The sequence below is a fragment of the Sminthopsis crassicaudata genome, chromosome 2, assembly GCF_048593235.1.
Source record: "Sminthopsis crassicaudata isolate SCR6 chromosome 2, ASM4859323v1, whole genome shotgun sequence".
In the NCBI taxonomy this organism is placed as follows: Eukaryota; Metazoa; Chordata; class Mammalia; order Dasyuromorphia; family Dasyuridae; genus Sminthopsis; species Sminthopsis crassicaudata.
The window spans coordinates 96,376,899-96,392,746 of NC_133618.1; the positions used below are offsets into that span (position 1 = coordinate 96,376,899).

General features: G+C 37.1%; 1 protein-coding gene across 1 annotated transcript in view; it reads left to right on the forward strand.

The window, feature by feature from the left end:
- The first annotated feature begins 922 nt into the window (after nucleotides 1-922).
- The window catches only part of EIF3A (eukaryotic translation initiation factor 3 subunit A), a 37,483-nt gene continuing 22,557 nt past the window's right edge, over nucleotides 923-15,848 (forward strand). Inside the window, exons 1-6 of the mRNA XM_074286874.1 lie at nucleotides 923-1,313; nucleotides 10,324-10,514; nucleotides 10,765-10,901; nucleotides 11,817-11,980; nucleotides 13,878-14,077; nucleotides 14,513-14,721. Coding sequence (XP_074142975.1) covers nucleotides 1,265-1,313; nucleotides 10,324-10,514; nucleotides 10,765-10,901; nucleotides 11,817-11,980; nucleotides 13,878-14,077; nucleotides 14,513-14,721 — 950 coding nt within the window. The 5' untranslated portion in view covers nucleotides 923-1,264. The remainder of the gene's footprint in view (nucleotides 1,314-10,323; nucleotides 10,515-10,764; nucleotides 10,902-11,816; nucleotides 11,981-13,877; nucleotides 14,078-14,512; nucleotides 14,722-15,848) is intronic.

Here is a 15,848-nt window from a genome sequence, read left to right on the forward strand (position 1 = left end):
CTGTGACTGAAAAACTCATCCTTCTCCCATCAGTCCAGTGACAGGGCTCTTGAAACTGAGCTGGCTGGGCTTCCAGTAACTCACGCGCTCGCGCACGCCCGCGCGCGCACACACACGCACACACGCACACGCGCGCGCGCGCACGGACAGTCTATTCCTGGGTCCAGTTCAGTGCTTTTCCAACTTAGTGGGATCGTAGTAGGATCATTGTCCTACAAACACATTTCTATTACGAATGGGACACTGACTTTCACCTTAGTGAAGGTCACCTCATATCACCTTCGATTTCTATTATTTTCACAATTATTTCATTTGCATTCATAATTTCCTTATTTAGCCCATAGGGCCACTATAGTCACCATCCTTTTATTGGTATAGACAGCAGACTAGTGCTGTTTAAAACAATAAAAAAAAATTTCAAATTAAAAAAAATTATCCTCAAACATGTCCAAGCAAAATAAGCACTTCCTTATACTCTGTGAGCTGGGGACAACTGCACGTGCTGCCCCTTTCTGTCCAGCTCGTCTCATGGCATCTCAACACTATTCCTGGTTCTTGCAAAATGACTAAGTACCAAACCAAAGGGGGACGCGCCTGTGCGCAAAGATCGAATGGAAAAGGGCTGACAAAGCCCTGGAGGGTCTCACTTTTAGCAGAGATCCCATCACCAACGGCTGGAATGCAACTTGTAGTTTAATAAGGGCACCTATGTGTTCCGGGCTTAGCTGAAGCATCCCCCCCCAGCCAATTAACTTAACAATTGTGATTATTTTAAACAAGTTTCCTTGTGAATAACGGCCCATGATCTCTTAAAGAATCATAAAAACGAAAGCCCGCGCTTCTGAGGGTAGAACCTAGGAAGGTCAATCCACGCTTTCCCAGTCCCACGTGAAGACGTGCCTTCCGAAGGCCTCGGCCACGTAAGCATAGACGCGTGACGCCATCACGTCAGCGCGCAGCGCGGCGCGGGGATGAGGCCCGGCGTGGAACACTGCGGGCGCGCCGGCACATCCGGGGCCTGGGAGGCGGTGGCGCCCGGCGGAGATCACGTGGGCAATTCCTTTCCGTCTCTGGCAGGCTGGGGCGCTGGCGGAGCGCGTGTTGCTCGCCGACTCGTCTTTCCTTATCTCCGCCGCCCCCCACACCCGACCCTCCGCCCGTAGAGCCGGTGAGGAGGTCGCGGACGCGTACCCCGTCCAGGACCGGCCCAAGGAGCTCCTCCTCGCCTCCACCGAACGCCGCGTGAGCTGACCCCGCCGCCAAGATGCCGGCCTATTTCCAGAGGCCGGAAAACGCCCTCAAACGGGCCAACGGTGAGTGAGTCCCAGGGCGGGCAGGGGACGGTGAGAGTTGTGCGGGGTGGGCACGCCGCGCTCCGGGAGCCAGCGGTTGGGGGCCGCGCCGCCGCAGCCTTCGGCCCCGGTGGGAGGCCCATCCACGCCGGCCCCACGCGTCCTCTGGGTGCCTCGCCGGGCCCTGGGGCTCTCCAGACCCCGGGCGGTTGAAGGCCGGTGAACCGCCGCGCCTCTGCTCCCGCGGCAGTCCGACCTTGCCCTCCCTCCCCAGCAGGGGCCTCCCGCTCGCGTCTCCCCGCGCGGGCTGCCGCTTCTAGCCCTGCCCGCAGGCCTCGCCCCTCCCCCAGCCGCCCGCCCGTCCCATGCCGAAGGAGCGCTGCCGCCCCGCCGGTCCCTTCCCCGCCAGGGTCGGAGCCTGCTTTCCTCGCTGCCCCTCGGGGCAGCCCTTCTTTTCGGGCGACCGCCCTCCCCGAACGCCGGCATTCCTTCTCCGCAGGGCGGCCATCTGCGAAAGCCGGGCCGGAAGAAACATGGCTCCCGGGGACAATGCACGCGGGGACCGAGGCTCCACCTCCCGTGGGGGGCCCCGGCACTGACAGCTTCTTTCCTCCATAGCCTCCTGTAGACTCCCCCAACACCACCTCCCCTGCTTCCCTCTCCCCCTAGCCCAATCCTCGGGCCCTTCTTCCTCGCCGGAGTCTCCCTTCGTCTTTAGGATCCGATTTGGTTTCAGGCTATTCCGACTTTTCAAACCGCCGCACTTTTCCGTATGGAGGGTCCTAGCCCTGTGTTTATTTCCTAGTTATTTCTAAGCACTTGGGTGATGTCCTCTCCCACCTGTGGCCCGGCCTTTCTTCTACTGAAGGTCAGTCAATAGGGTGTTAGTAGTTGGAAGGATCTTCAGTAGCCATCTAGTTCAGAGCCCCTCATGTCACGAAGGAGGAAAACGTTCCGAGAAGTGAGTGACTCCCCGGCGTCCCCACGGTTCATGGAGGCTGGTTCTAGAACTCGGGCTTCCTGACTTTGAAGGCCCACATCTCCCTTTATCAGGCTGCCTCCCTGCATTCCTGCCATCCCCTGTGTCTGTCCGGAGGAGCTTGCAGAATGTTTGTGTGTCCCCCACACTGAGGGCCAGGCTTTGGAAGAGGGGGCAGGATCTGGCCCGCACACAGGCAAACCTGTCATTGCCTACAATCTGGCATGTGGGGCCCTTTCCTAACCTAATTTTAACCGACTTTTGCATCACCAACTCTGAAGATTCCTCGTCATCTCCCTCTATATTTGTACAGATTGTTCTCCAATTTGCAGTTGTACTTCCATATGTCTACCTTGAAATGCTTTTTCATTAGGGCCTATCCTTGAGCTATCACCTCTTCCACGGCAACTTTTTCCTCGGAAAACTCTCTTTAGCTTTCTTATACGAGTTCTTTGTATTTCCTATACCAATATCACATTCTATTTTGTATCAAACTTCTCTGAACTTTATCCTTCTGTGTTGTCTTCATTTTTTCATCTCTAGCCTTTAGCACTGGGCCTTCTTGTGTCCTCCAGTTTTTTAGAGTGTTTCTTAAAAAATAAAGGGAAAAATAAAAACTTGATTTAAAAAATACTTGACACAAAAGTATTGAATCTAACCTATGTTCATGATTATACTGAATCTTTTCTTAATTGTAGTTAACTAATAGAGATTTTCTATGATGTTTTGGAATTTTTTTTTTAAAGGAATATGGCATAATTAAGCCTATCCTGCCTGCTACTTTAAACCAAAATTGATGTTACTGAATTTTGATCTTGTAATTTTGAGTAGTCAAATGATCTTTGTGATGATCCAGTTCTTTACTGCAGATTGTTGGGTTGGACAGTAGTCAATCCATAAACATTTGTAGAGGTCCTGTGTGCCAGACACAGTGCTAAAGGTTGGGAATGCAAAAAATAAAGCAGTTCTTGCCCTCAAGGAACTCAGTCTAATGGGAGAGAGAAACAAATTTCTTCGAACTACATACTCAGTAATATTTATAAGGGATAGCACTAGAATAAAAAGGAGTTGGGACAGGCTTCCTGTGAAATAGAGGTTATTACTTGCTTAATTTAAAAGAAGTTAAAAGGCTTTGAGATGAGAGACTAGACATAAGGGACATCCAGAGAAAATTCCTGGAGCTGAGAGATGGAAGTGTCTTGTTTGTCAGGTATCTTGATTATGTGGCAGAAAAAGTAAGGTTTAAGAAGACTGGAAAGGTAGGGTTGTATAGCCCTTTAAAAGCTAAGCAGGATTTGGTATTGGATAAAAGTTATTGAGTAGGGGAGTACTTAGTAGTATAGTCTGTGTCTTGAATAAGCTTATTAAGAAATTGAACTCATATCTATGACTTTTTGGCCACTAGCAACTCTTACAACTAATAAATTATTGATTGGAAGACTTGCTATGATTTTTGTGATGAGAAAAAAAAAAACCTTGAAATAAGAATTTTTAATACAGAAAAAAGTTATTTGTAAAATAAGGTGATTGACATTGAGGTGAAGACCCCTTTTTATTAAGCTTATGATTCTATGAGATAACTTTAAACATATCTCTAAAAAAGATAAAAGTTAATTTCCTGACATACATGGTTCAATCTATTTGTACAAAATAATGTGCAAAATTCATACTTCATGGTTGTAAAATATTTGTCATGCACAGGATCTTAATTTTTTTACATTTTGGTAAATATGTACATGTGCTGTGAGAGTTAGATGGCACATAAGATTTATGTACCTCATGGCAAGAATTTGATTTTCTTAGGCTTTTTGTTGATATCTACTCTGTTGGCTGCATAAAGTTATATTATTCTGAATACTAAGTTATATGGATGGTCTTCAGTATTTTTAACTGACCAAACTGTTTTGTAAAATTATATATTACAGTACTTGATAGATGCCACTAACATAACTGTAGTTAATGGCAAAAATAGAAAATCTTGAAGACTATAAAGAGGAAACTTAACAACTTTCTTTGAAGAAATTTTAAATGATTATGGATTATGTGAGACAATTGCATGTATAAATAGGGAAAAATGAATTTCCTAAACTTGTATCTTACTGCTCGTGAGCTTCCCCAAACTTAGAATTTATTGGAAAATATAAACGATTGTTACAGCTATTATGCCCTTGATATGTTTTGATTAAGTGATGTGGACACTTCAAATATAGATTGAAATAGTGTTGTTACCCAGAAGCTTATATTTGCAGAGTTAGAAATTTGTAAATGAGAAAATAGTAAATTTATTATATCTTGCAATCTCATATAACTAATTTGTATAGTGAAATTAACTCTCCTTTCTCCCCCCTCCCCCCATTTGGTCCCTAAATTAACAATTCATTTCTCATATCTTAATGTTTTCTAAAATTTTCAAGTTCATCTTTTTCACTTCTGCTTTATTTTCAGTTTGATGGGTTTGTTACAATGTTATAAATCTAGAATCATATCTAACAAATATTAACATTTATAATTGTACCTTTTTATCATCTCTTCAATATAAAGCACCAAACAAAAGTTGCTTTATGAACTTGTAAAAGCCTTTTATTATATGTTCTACAGCAGTGACTTTAAAAAATTAAGTGGTTGTGGCAAACTCACAACTTGAGCAACACTGTAACTCAGTCTGATCCACAAAAAGAACCTGTAAAAAAAGTGACACTTGAACACCCAAACTTAAACCTTTGGAAGCTAGATACATAGTTTCAATGCTCTGATGATAGTATAACTATTATCCCAATAAAGGTAGTTGACATTTTATATTAAGTTATTTCAATTAAAATAGATTTAAAGATATAAATTAAAATAATGTATATATGTTGTTTGCAGAGTCCAGTGAATTTCCCACATCTTGTCCTTAATGTGACTTAGATGATTCTGGAGTATTTTGGTGCTGGTGGACGCCTTATGATATCTTTTACTCATTCTTCTAGCCTTCACTGGCTGTAGAACTTCGACTTCAGAAAAATCATTTTTGGACCTTAGATTCCTCTTCTCTTAAATAGAGATTGGACTAGCAGGCTTTTAAGGCCAATTGTAAATTAGGTAATTTGTAGTCTTTCTTTGCCTCCACATACTTTTGATTAAGGGGAACAAAGTTAACTTTCATAGAAAACAGGCAGGCAATTGTTATAATTGTTTAAAGTTCAGCTTGTAGAGATTTTTTTTTTCTAATTTAAGAATAACACGTTTCTGTAACTTAACAATAATGAAAGTCTAAATTGAATTCTTCTCTGTGTTGATGCACTGTGCTTTAATTTGTTAGTTATTAAAAGCATCTTGAAAAGAGAAATTTCTTGTTTTTGTTTTTATCTTACTCTTTGCTAATTTCTCTGCAGCCCTATTAATCTGGGAAATTTTGGTCCAATTAAAAAGGCTGAATTTTAAGAGAACTTGACTCTTTGATTTTAAAAGTATGATGAAAGATTTGAAAATTAAGAAATATGCTGGTGTCTTTTCTGAACAAGACTTCTTGAGAAGTTTAAAAAATAAATTCTCATGGGACAATCTCTTGAGTTGACTCAGGTTTTTCTGATTTTTCCATTTAAGTCTGAAGCTTAATTTTTAAGAATATTCTGTATTCAAAGGAACTTATTCTTTTGAAAAGTGAATTATCTGAAATACGTGTATATAGATTTGCATGAACCATCTTTCACAAATTTTAGTTCACTGAATATTAAAAGTTACTGTGTTCATGCATGGCAATCTTTAGTTTTAAATGTTTTTAAAAACTGATAATAGGACTAACATAAGGAAGGTTCACAGTCCTTACTTTGATCTCTTTTTGATTAAAATGACAAGTAGTGTTTTGTGAATCTTGTTCTTGGGATAGACTAGTTTAGAATTAGGAGATATTATTTAAGGTCCCTTTCAGCCACGATACTCTTTTAATGACAAATTTAGTTCAATTTGATGGAAAACCAGTTCCATTAGGGAAATAAGCCATTTAAATCAAAGTACTGGTAGACTGGAGAGAAAGTTGGTATGAGCCATTGGAAATGTGTTTAAATGAGAATCTTGAAAATTAATAGTTGTCAATTTCCCCAAAAGGTAGAATAGATTTTTTTGACATGAATTAAGGTCATAACTTTTGATTTTGGAAGATGGTTTTGACCTCCTTAAGATAGAGCAGTATTTGACAATTGATTGGATATGTGGAGTGAAGGGGAGAGTAAGTAATCAAGGATAATGGTTAGATTACAAACCTGAGAGACAGGCAGGATGATGGTAGATGAATTTCTTCAACAGAAATAAGGAAATTGGAAGTATAGTGAAAGATCAATAATTGAGTTATAAGCAGGTTGAATTTAAGATGCTTCTGAATGATCCAGTTTGAAATGTTCAATAGGTAAGTGGTTGATGAAAGATGAGCTCAGAGGAGAGACTGAAACTGGGTATAGAGAGGTGAGTCATTTCCCTAAGACATAGTAAATAATTGAGCCTAAAGCCCAGGAAAGTTGATGAGTTTACCAAGAGAATGAGATGGAGAAAAGGGCCTAGAATCGAACCTTGTAGAATACCTGCGATTGGGAGACATGATATCATGAGTGATAAGCCACTAGCAAAAGATACTGAAAAGAGGAGGGAAGGAGCCAAACAAGGAGAAAACCCATTGAAGTCTACCTAGAAGAGGGTGATCATTACTTTCAAATTAAGCAGATTTTGAGATGGATGAGGGCTAAAATGACAGGAAAGTCATTATTGGAAACTTGATCAGGTCTTAAAGGACTTCTGGAGTTTGTGGAATTGAAGATATGAAATGGTCAGGCCTGTACTTTGTTTTAGGAATATCAATTTGACAAGTCATACTTCACATTCACACATTAGAGCTTGTTATTACCCATAAAATGTTCCATTTCCCTAATTAGAAAGTGGCATTCCCCTGACTATTAACCTATTATTTTGTCTCTTCCCTGTGCTATACTCTTACTTCATCTTCTTTATCCTGAGTGTACCAGTTCTCCTCCGTACTTTACCAAGCCATTGTCCTATTTCTGACTTTTCTTCCCTTCTATTTCCATTGCTTTTTTGCCTTTTTTTTTTTTTTTTTTGCTTCCTTATCTTGTTGCTACTTTTTCTCTTTCCAGATGCCAGTTTGGGATTAGTCTTTCCTTCTATCTCTATTCCTCATCAGGCATTGAATGAAGCTAACAACCATCTTGACTGGATACATTAGAGATTTGTTATCTAGCCTTAACTGGACTCTAAAAGGAGCAAGACACCCCATTTATTCCTTCTTAACAGAATTTTTTATCTCACTCCTCATAGAAGTTATTCCAAACTTTTTCTTCTTTTCTTAACCCATCATTCCTCACTTTTCTTTAGGCTGAGAAACTGGAGTCTTCCTTGAAAAAAATTGAGGACATGTAATGTGAGCTTCCTCTTTTCCATTCTCTTAATCTCAAAACCTCTTGACATTTTTTCTCTTTTTCTCCAGAATGAGAGGTAATTCTTCTTTCAAGGCATTCCCATATTATGTGAAATTTATTTCATTTCTCCCATCTTCTATGACAGGTTACATCTTTGATTATCCCCTTATTCTCACAAATCTTAAACCTTTCCCTATCCATAATTTCTTCCTTGTTGCTTTCGAACATGTCTAGGTATCCCCCTATCTTTTTAAAAACTTTCACTAGACCCTATCATCCCATCACACTCTTGTCCTATATTCTCTGGTCACTCAGCTCACCATATTATTAGCTGTCTGATCCTTTTCATCCCTATCTGTAAAATGGGTACAATTATACTACCCACTTGGAAGAGCTATGATGAATAAACACATGCAGCAATATGCATAAAAAGCTGTAAATTAAGTGTTGTCATCTTGTTTTTAAGTCAAGTATTAAAAAAATTGTCACCTTATTTCATTATCACTCATTCCTCCTTTGTGAGTTCATTCAATCCATATCTACCACCACTCAGTTAAATTCTTGTACCCTTCAAGGGCACTCCCCTTTATTTAATGAGATTGGTACATGATTCAGTTTTTGTTTTCTTATCAACTTCCCTCATACATATTGGTATATTTCAGAGATCCTAACCTCCCAGTTCCTCAACTTTTCCACAATCTGCAGCCCATATTACCTAAATACAGAAATTGTCATACTCTTGCCATCAGCCACAAATGTATTTCTTCCATATTTATGCATTCTGAAAGTTCCTTATCTATTCACAATTCAGTGTCAATTCACAATTCTACCTCTCCCTCTGCCTTACAACCACTAACCCTATTATTTGCCTTTTCTGTGAGCTCTAATCCCTTGTCCCCTTTTTCTTTTCTAGGCCATCATACATGGGTATATTATATTTACTTCTCTTTCCTATCTTGATCTTTCGGTCAACCAAAAATATGGCATGACAGAATGGATGGATCACATGAGGGTTTTTTGAGGATGAGGAAGATATGGGCATGTTGACGACAGAGAAGCAACCAGAAGATAGGGAGAGATTGATTCAAGATGAGTGAGAGAATAAGTAAAATAGAGGGTACAGTCAGAGAATGAGATGGAATCATGTATGTAGAAGGGGTTGTTTTGATCATCATTGCTAAAAACTAACCAAAATAATGTTCAATCTATTTTAAGAATACTCATTTTTAAGACAAGCTTGATAAAAGTCTAAATTGCATAGTAGCTTTGCTATTATGACTTTGGAGTAATTGATTATTACTCAGTTCAACTCTACCATCCTCTTCTCTTTGAATCTCTTGGCATTTTATCCTGTCACCCAGGTCAACCTGCTCATCACATGGTTTGAGACCTTTCCTTCTGTTCATGCTACAATGTGAAATTGGAAAAAATCATGAGTTTTTTTTTCCCACTGGTTGAATCCACTACAAATTTGTTATGTAATTTCAGACTCTTAAGGTGTAGCAAGTGGTCCTTTTATACTTCCCAAATTTACTATCCCACTTACCAGTTAACTTTTTCCAAAACTTCCTCTCAAATTCCCAGGGTTCTCTTCTTCCTATGAGACCATTTGTTGAGGGATCTCTTTTTCCCTCTATTCATTAGATATTACCCATATGCTTTCAACTTTAATTTCTACCTTTGTTTTTATTTTCTAGTGTCTTACAACTTAGAAATTTTTGATGATAAACTTTTTATAATAAAATTAGGAAGAGATGTTACATATTGTTACCCTCAGCAAAATCATAAATAATGGGAAAACTAGGATTGGAATCTATATTTCCTGACACCTAGATGCAAATCTTATTTTCCTACTCTGCTGTTATACTTTAGTTTACATGAATTTTTTTCCTTGAGGGAAATGGACTGGGATGACACTGACTTTTCCCTGATTTTAAAATTTTCTGGAGCTTTTTGTCTGTGGTGAATTTTCATTTAAAGACAATTAGTATAAAAACTAGTAAAACTCTCAAAATTAAGAATTTTTCATTGTTATTGAATTTGGGGAAGGATTTTTTTTTTTAAAGATATTGTCTTTTAATAAATAGAGACTAGATCTTTGTCCTAATTTAATGATATGTCTGAACTAGTTGGATAATTAAATAACAATTGTCATTTACATAGCACTTTACATCCATGAACTTCAGAATGCTGCCTAGTTTATGCACCCCTTTTCCATTTGAAGAAACTGAGTCTCTGATATACTAAATGGTTACCCTTAACTACATATGTAGTAATGAAGAACTGGATTTTCAGCTAGTTTCTTCTTGATTCCAGGATCGGCTTTCTTATATACTATATAATCTACCATCTCAGAGTAACTTTTGATTGGCAACTCCAAATTCAGAAGTGGTTTTTAAAAGTGAATGCTTAAGCAGAGGAAGATGGGAGTGGTACAGGTGTGAATGTGTATGCTGTCAGACTCATTTATTGTCACATTGTTTGACTTCTGACAAAGGAGGGTTGGTAGTGGGTAGAGGGTATGAACGTGGGGTGATATCTAAAAGCAGTAACTGATTTTAAAAAAAAGAATCAATAAATCTTTTAAAATGAACTTTGGAATTTGATGTTTATGTAACTGATTCTGATCCTCTGAATTACCTTTTAGAATTTCTTGAAGTTGGCAAGAAGCAGCCTGCCCTTGATGTTCTCTATGATGTTATGAAAAGTAAAAAACATCGGACATGGCAAAAAATACACGAGCCTATTATGCTAAAATACCTAGAGCTATGTGTGGATCTCCGCAAGAGCCACCTGGCTAAGGAAGGATTATATCAGTATAAAAATATTTGTCAACAGGTAAGACTTGTGAAAGTCAGGTACTGTTCATTCATGAGAATTTTAATATGCTCTTGGTAAAATGTTCAGGAGCTTGCTTTTTCTTAAAATTTACAGTTGTTATTCAAGACCCTTGAGCTCTCATTATAGTATATATAATTGTATCATGTGTACTGGAATTATAATATGTATACACACGTGCATTAATTTGCCTTTCAGAAGTGTCATGGATTTTTGAATGAAACTAATAATATTTTATGTATACCTGTAGGTGAACATCAAATCCTTAGAGGATGTAGTTAGGGCATACTTGAAGCTGGCGGAAGAAAAAACTGAAGCTGCTAAGGAAGAATCACAACAAATGGTCTTAGATATAGAAGACTTGGATAATATTCAAACACCTGAGAGGTGAGTACCATTAATACTAAATGAAATGATAACCACCAGCCAACCTTCCCATTCTTGTCATATATTTGCACTTTGAGGCAGAATTTCTTCATGAAATTTTGTAAAACAAACCAACCACTGTCATATATAATGCTCAGTACCTGAGAATATTAAAGACTTAAGAGCATTACACATATAAAACAAGCCTTTGAAGACAAGACTAATGCTGGCCTTTGCCTTTTTTTAACTACAACTTGTTTCACTTTGCGTGTTATTTATCTGAGATGGATATAGATTAGAGAATCCAACAAAGATCTCAATGGTCTGTTGGACTAGATCTACTAAAAAAAAATTTATTAACAAATGGAAAGACTTGCTCTTAGGCTAAAAAAGGCATAAATATAAAATTGAGGAGAGGTCTAAGAATGACAGTTCATGTGAATGGGAAAAGATTTTTATTTTTTAAAGTAGATTGAAAGATCATTGGAAATTTAGTGTGATATTGTAGCCATCTTAGGCCACATTAAAAGATGTATACTATCAAGAACGAAGGCAGTAACAGTACTGCCATATACTCCCCATATCAGTCTGTTTTGAGAACAGTTATCCCTTCCATATTGCAGCTTTCTCCAACAAAATTTCTATATAATGCCATTTGGCATGAGAAATTAAGTGGGAATTTTGAAGAAGCCACAGATGATATAGACAATTTAGAAGCTCAAATGCATTAAATATGTGTTGGTTATATAAATATTCCACAACAGAAAAAAGCAATCTGGACTTCTTTGGTATGAAGGGAGGGCCAAAAATTTTTATACAGATTTTTCTGGAATACATGGTGCATATCCCTAACAACCATGATATGGTAGATTTAATCCTTTGTTTCAAATAGTGATGTGAAAAATTGTACTCAACAATATTTCTTCCCACTTGTAGTGTTCTCCTAAGTGCTGTAAGTGGTGAAGATACTCAGGACCGTACTGACAGATTGCTTTTAACTCCCTGGGTTAAATTTTTATGGGAGTCATATCGACAATGTTTGGACCTTCTTCGAAATAATTCTAGAGTGGAGCGTCTCTACCATGATATCGCCCAGCAAGGTAAAACAAAAGACATCAGATCTGGATGAAGTAATTTGAAATTTTTATTTTAAATGTATTTTGTTTTACAGATGATTTTTTTTTTTTTAAATTTCAAATTGTTAAACTTATTGTAAAAGTGACTTAATTACTTTTATTTGCTGCTCTTTTAAGCCATAATGGTATACATTTATAAATTTATTGAAGTATAAAGTATAAAGATTGAATGAAGCTGTATTTAGATAACTTTATGGATGAAAATGTTGTACATGAGCACACTAAGGTGTTTAAGAAAAGTTGTTGGTAAATGTTTAGAAAACCATTACAGTAGTGAGTTTTCTTGGTAGTCGAATCTTAGCCTTTTAAGCAGCAGAATGCTAAAATATTACATACTTAAATTCTACATAAACATTATATATGTGCTATGCAATGACAGCCTCAAGCTTTGTGAAAGATATATAAAATTATTTGGTTCTTATTCTCAGTTTTAATTGTTTCTCAGTGTTTTATGTAACTATTAACTACATTTTATCCATGCTTGACTAAATGTCAAAAGCTGGCTTTAATTTTTCTATAGAAAAATTTCTGCATGAATTTGGGCAGGTATTTTCTACTCAGAAGCATTTCCTACCTTGGGCTTTTGGATTCAGTAGAATAAACATTACTAGATTTGCTGGAAGTCTTACCATTAGATAAGTAGGCTACTTCCTTGCTAACTTTGTAGTGTGGCAGCTCTTGGGGAAAATGGTTTTTATGCCCTAATTGTACTGCTTTCTCTGTAGGATTCCTAAGTAGAAACTTCATAGTAAATGAACTTCTGTGACTCTCCTTTTATTTACTTAGTAACTCTTATGTGTCAATTTATTGATAATGAATTTGCTTTGACTTAAGCATTCATGAACCACAACATGTAGAACAAAATTTCTTAAACTCTGGGTTAGGACCAAATTTAGAATCATATAACAGAATATGGGAATTGTATAATTGTGATTTGTTGTCAGTAAATTTTTTGTGTACCACTTTTATATATCTATATACCCAAGGTCCCATAAAAATTTCTTGGGCTAAAAGAACTTGAGTGGAAAAAGCTTAAAAAGCCCTTATATACAGGATAACCTAATGCTTATTAGATTTGCTTATGAGTGACCTTCATAGGAAACCTGTAGTTCACCCCAAATATATATTTTGTTGCTTATGTAATTATGAATTGTGTTTTTAGTTATTGACTTTTATGATAGGTTCTTACAATTTAATTGTAACTTTGATTCAAACCACACTGAAACATGTTTTTCCTTAAACTTATTGATACTGTCCTTCATTAAGATGGAGAAGTATGGTCATTTCACTTGCTTACATTAAATTGGCCTTTACAAAATTTTTGTGGGTTTTTTTAAGGTACTTGACAGAATACATGATAATTTTTAAAACTTTTGACATCGTCATGTTACTATATACTTAAATAACTTTGAAGTTAAAATGTGTTTAAAAGGAGCGCAAAATTTATTTTTCCATGTGCTCAATTAAGTAGCAGTGGAAGTTCTAACATGGAGTTAGTGTTTGTAAAAATTTAATTAAAATGTTTATTGATTATTCTCTATTATTGAATTTTAACCTATTTAAAATAGGATGTTTTATATTTCATAGACTTAGAAACTGGGAAGCTTGACAATTTACCTTTAATTATGGATATGTTTAGAGAATATTGTTTTAGAATTTGATTAATCAAAGCGTTCTCTAGTGGTTTGGGACACATCAAAGCATGAAGTGATGATGGCTCTGGTACTAAGATAGCATTTATATTAACTTGATATATATCTTAAATAAAATTAAGCCTTCTCCTAGGTTGATGAAATTCAGAATCCTGCAAAACTTGTTAGCTATGGGGAAATATTAATAAATTTAACAATTGTATTTGTAGCTTTCAAATTCTGCCTCCAGTATACTCGTAAGGCTGAGTTCCGTAAGCTGTGTGACAATTTAAGGATGCACTTGTCACAGATCCAACGCCACCACAACCAAAGTACAGCAATAAATCTTAATAATCCTGAGAGCCAGTCTATGCATCTGGAAACCAGACTTGTACAGTTGGACAGTGCTATTAGTATGGAGTTGTGGCAGGTATGCTTTTGATGGAAAAAAAAAAATTAATAAAACCCTTAAGGGAATACATCTTAGTTTGTAACTCTTACCTCTCATCTGGGGGAGGGGCTGGGGGAAAGGAGGGGAAAATTTGGAACAAAAGGTTTTGCAATTGTCAGTGCTGAAAAGTTATCCATGCAGCATATATCTTGTAAATAAAAAGCTATAATTAAAAAAAAAAAAAGTAGCTCGTACTGATCATTTTATTGATAATGTATTTCACTTGACATAAATATACATGATGAACGTTATATAGGGTATTCTAATGCTTAGCAGCTTTGTGAGTGAACCCCACATGAAAACATGTACATCCTCAATATATGCTTGTTGCTTATGTAATTGTATTTTTTAGTTATTGAGTTGCATATTGTGTTTTGTGCATGCTGAATTTAAGGTTTATTTTATTTTTTTCAGGAAGCGTTCAAAGCAGTAGAAGATATTCATGGTTTATTTTCATTATCTAAAAAGCCACCTAAACCTCAGTTGATGGCAAATTACTATAACAAAGTTTCGACTGTGTTCTGGAAATCTGGGAATGCTCTTTTTCATGCGTCTACCCTCCACCGACTTTACCATTTGTCTAGAGAAATGAGAAAGAATCTTACCCAAGAAGAAATGCAAAGGTAAAATGAGATTTAATTTTCTTTTTAATTTGTTTAAATTTTCATATTTTAAAATTAAGGGAATGCATTATTTATAATGAACTGAGTTCAAAAAACAATCTCCATCATATTCACCTCTAGATGCTGATGGTGTTTTCTACTCAGTTTACTGGTATTGTCTTGTATCACTAAACTACTAAGAGGGATCATAGTTTGTCATAATCATTGCACAATCTTGCTGTTACTGTGTATATTGTTTTCCTGGTTCTGCTTATTTCACTCAGCATCAGTTCATGAAACTCTTCCCAGGCATTTCTAAAATGATCCTGTTCATCATCATCATTTTTTTTTTTTAATAGAGCAATAATATTCCATTACTTTGACATTTTATTCAGCCAATAACAGTGCTTTTCAACTCTGTTTTTACTTTGCAAAGAAAAATTTTGACATTTTTAGAATTACTTTGAATTTGACAAAATGAGGGAAACTCTTAGGTATTTCTTTAGAAAAGAGAAATCATCTACACCAGAGTCCTGTATCCTGTCACTGAGATTTTCCTGATTCTAAGGGTAGTAATCTGTTTTTCTATTTCTTTCATTGCCACATAAAAAGCATTACTATATTCCCCTTAGTTACTTAGGGCTTAGTGCTAACCTAAAAGCAAAGTAAAATCAAATTATTAAATTTACAGTTGACATCTGTAAAGCAAAGGAAACCCATTCTTATTTATTTCTTGCCTCATCCTGTCTAAAGAATTCTGAGGGTGAGCCTCAGTGTTACATTAAACTGAATCTTTTAGACTCTGTAATGTGTATCCTGTTCTCTCCTTCCCAGATTTGCCAAGGCTGAGTTCCCTAGATGTTAAGATTGGGTATACCTTTAGTTGGAGGTGGGTTTCACCTGTCCTAGACTCTTATCTCTTTGACTACAATTTCCCTTTGAGCCTTCCAGGTTTGAAATACAGACAGTTCTTCATTATGTAAGTGGACTGTTCCATAGACCTCTACATGAAATGTTTTTTACATAATAGAAATTTGTACATGGACTTGGGGAAGAGAGGGAGGCAGGAAGGAGTCTGTGCTTGTGGAGGAAGAAGGGGCTGTCACACAATTCAAGGACATGTGGAGGCCAGGGACAGAGAATCAAGG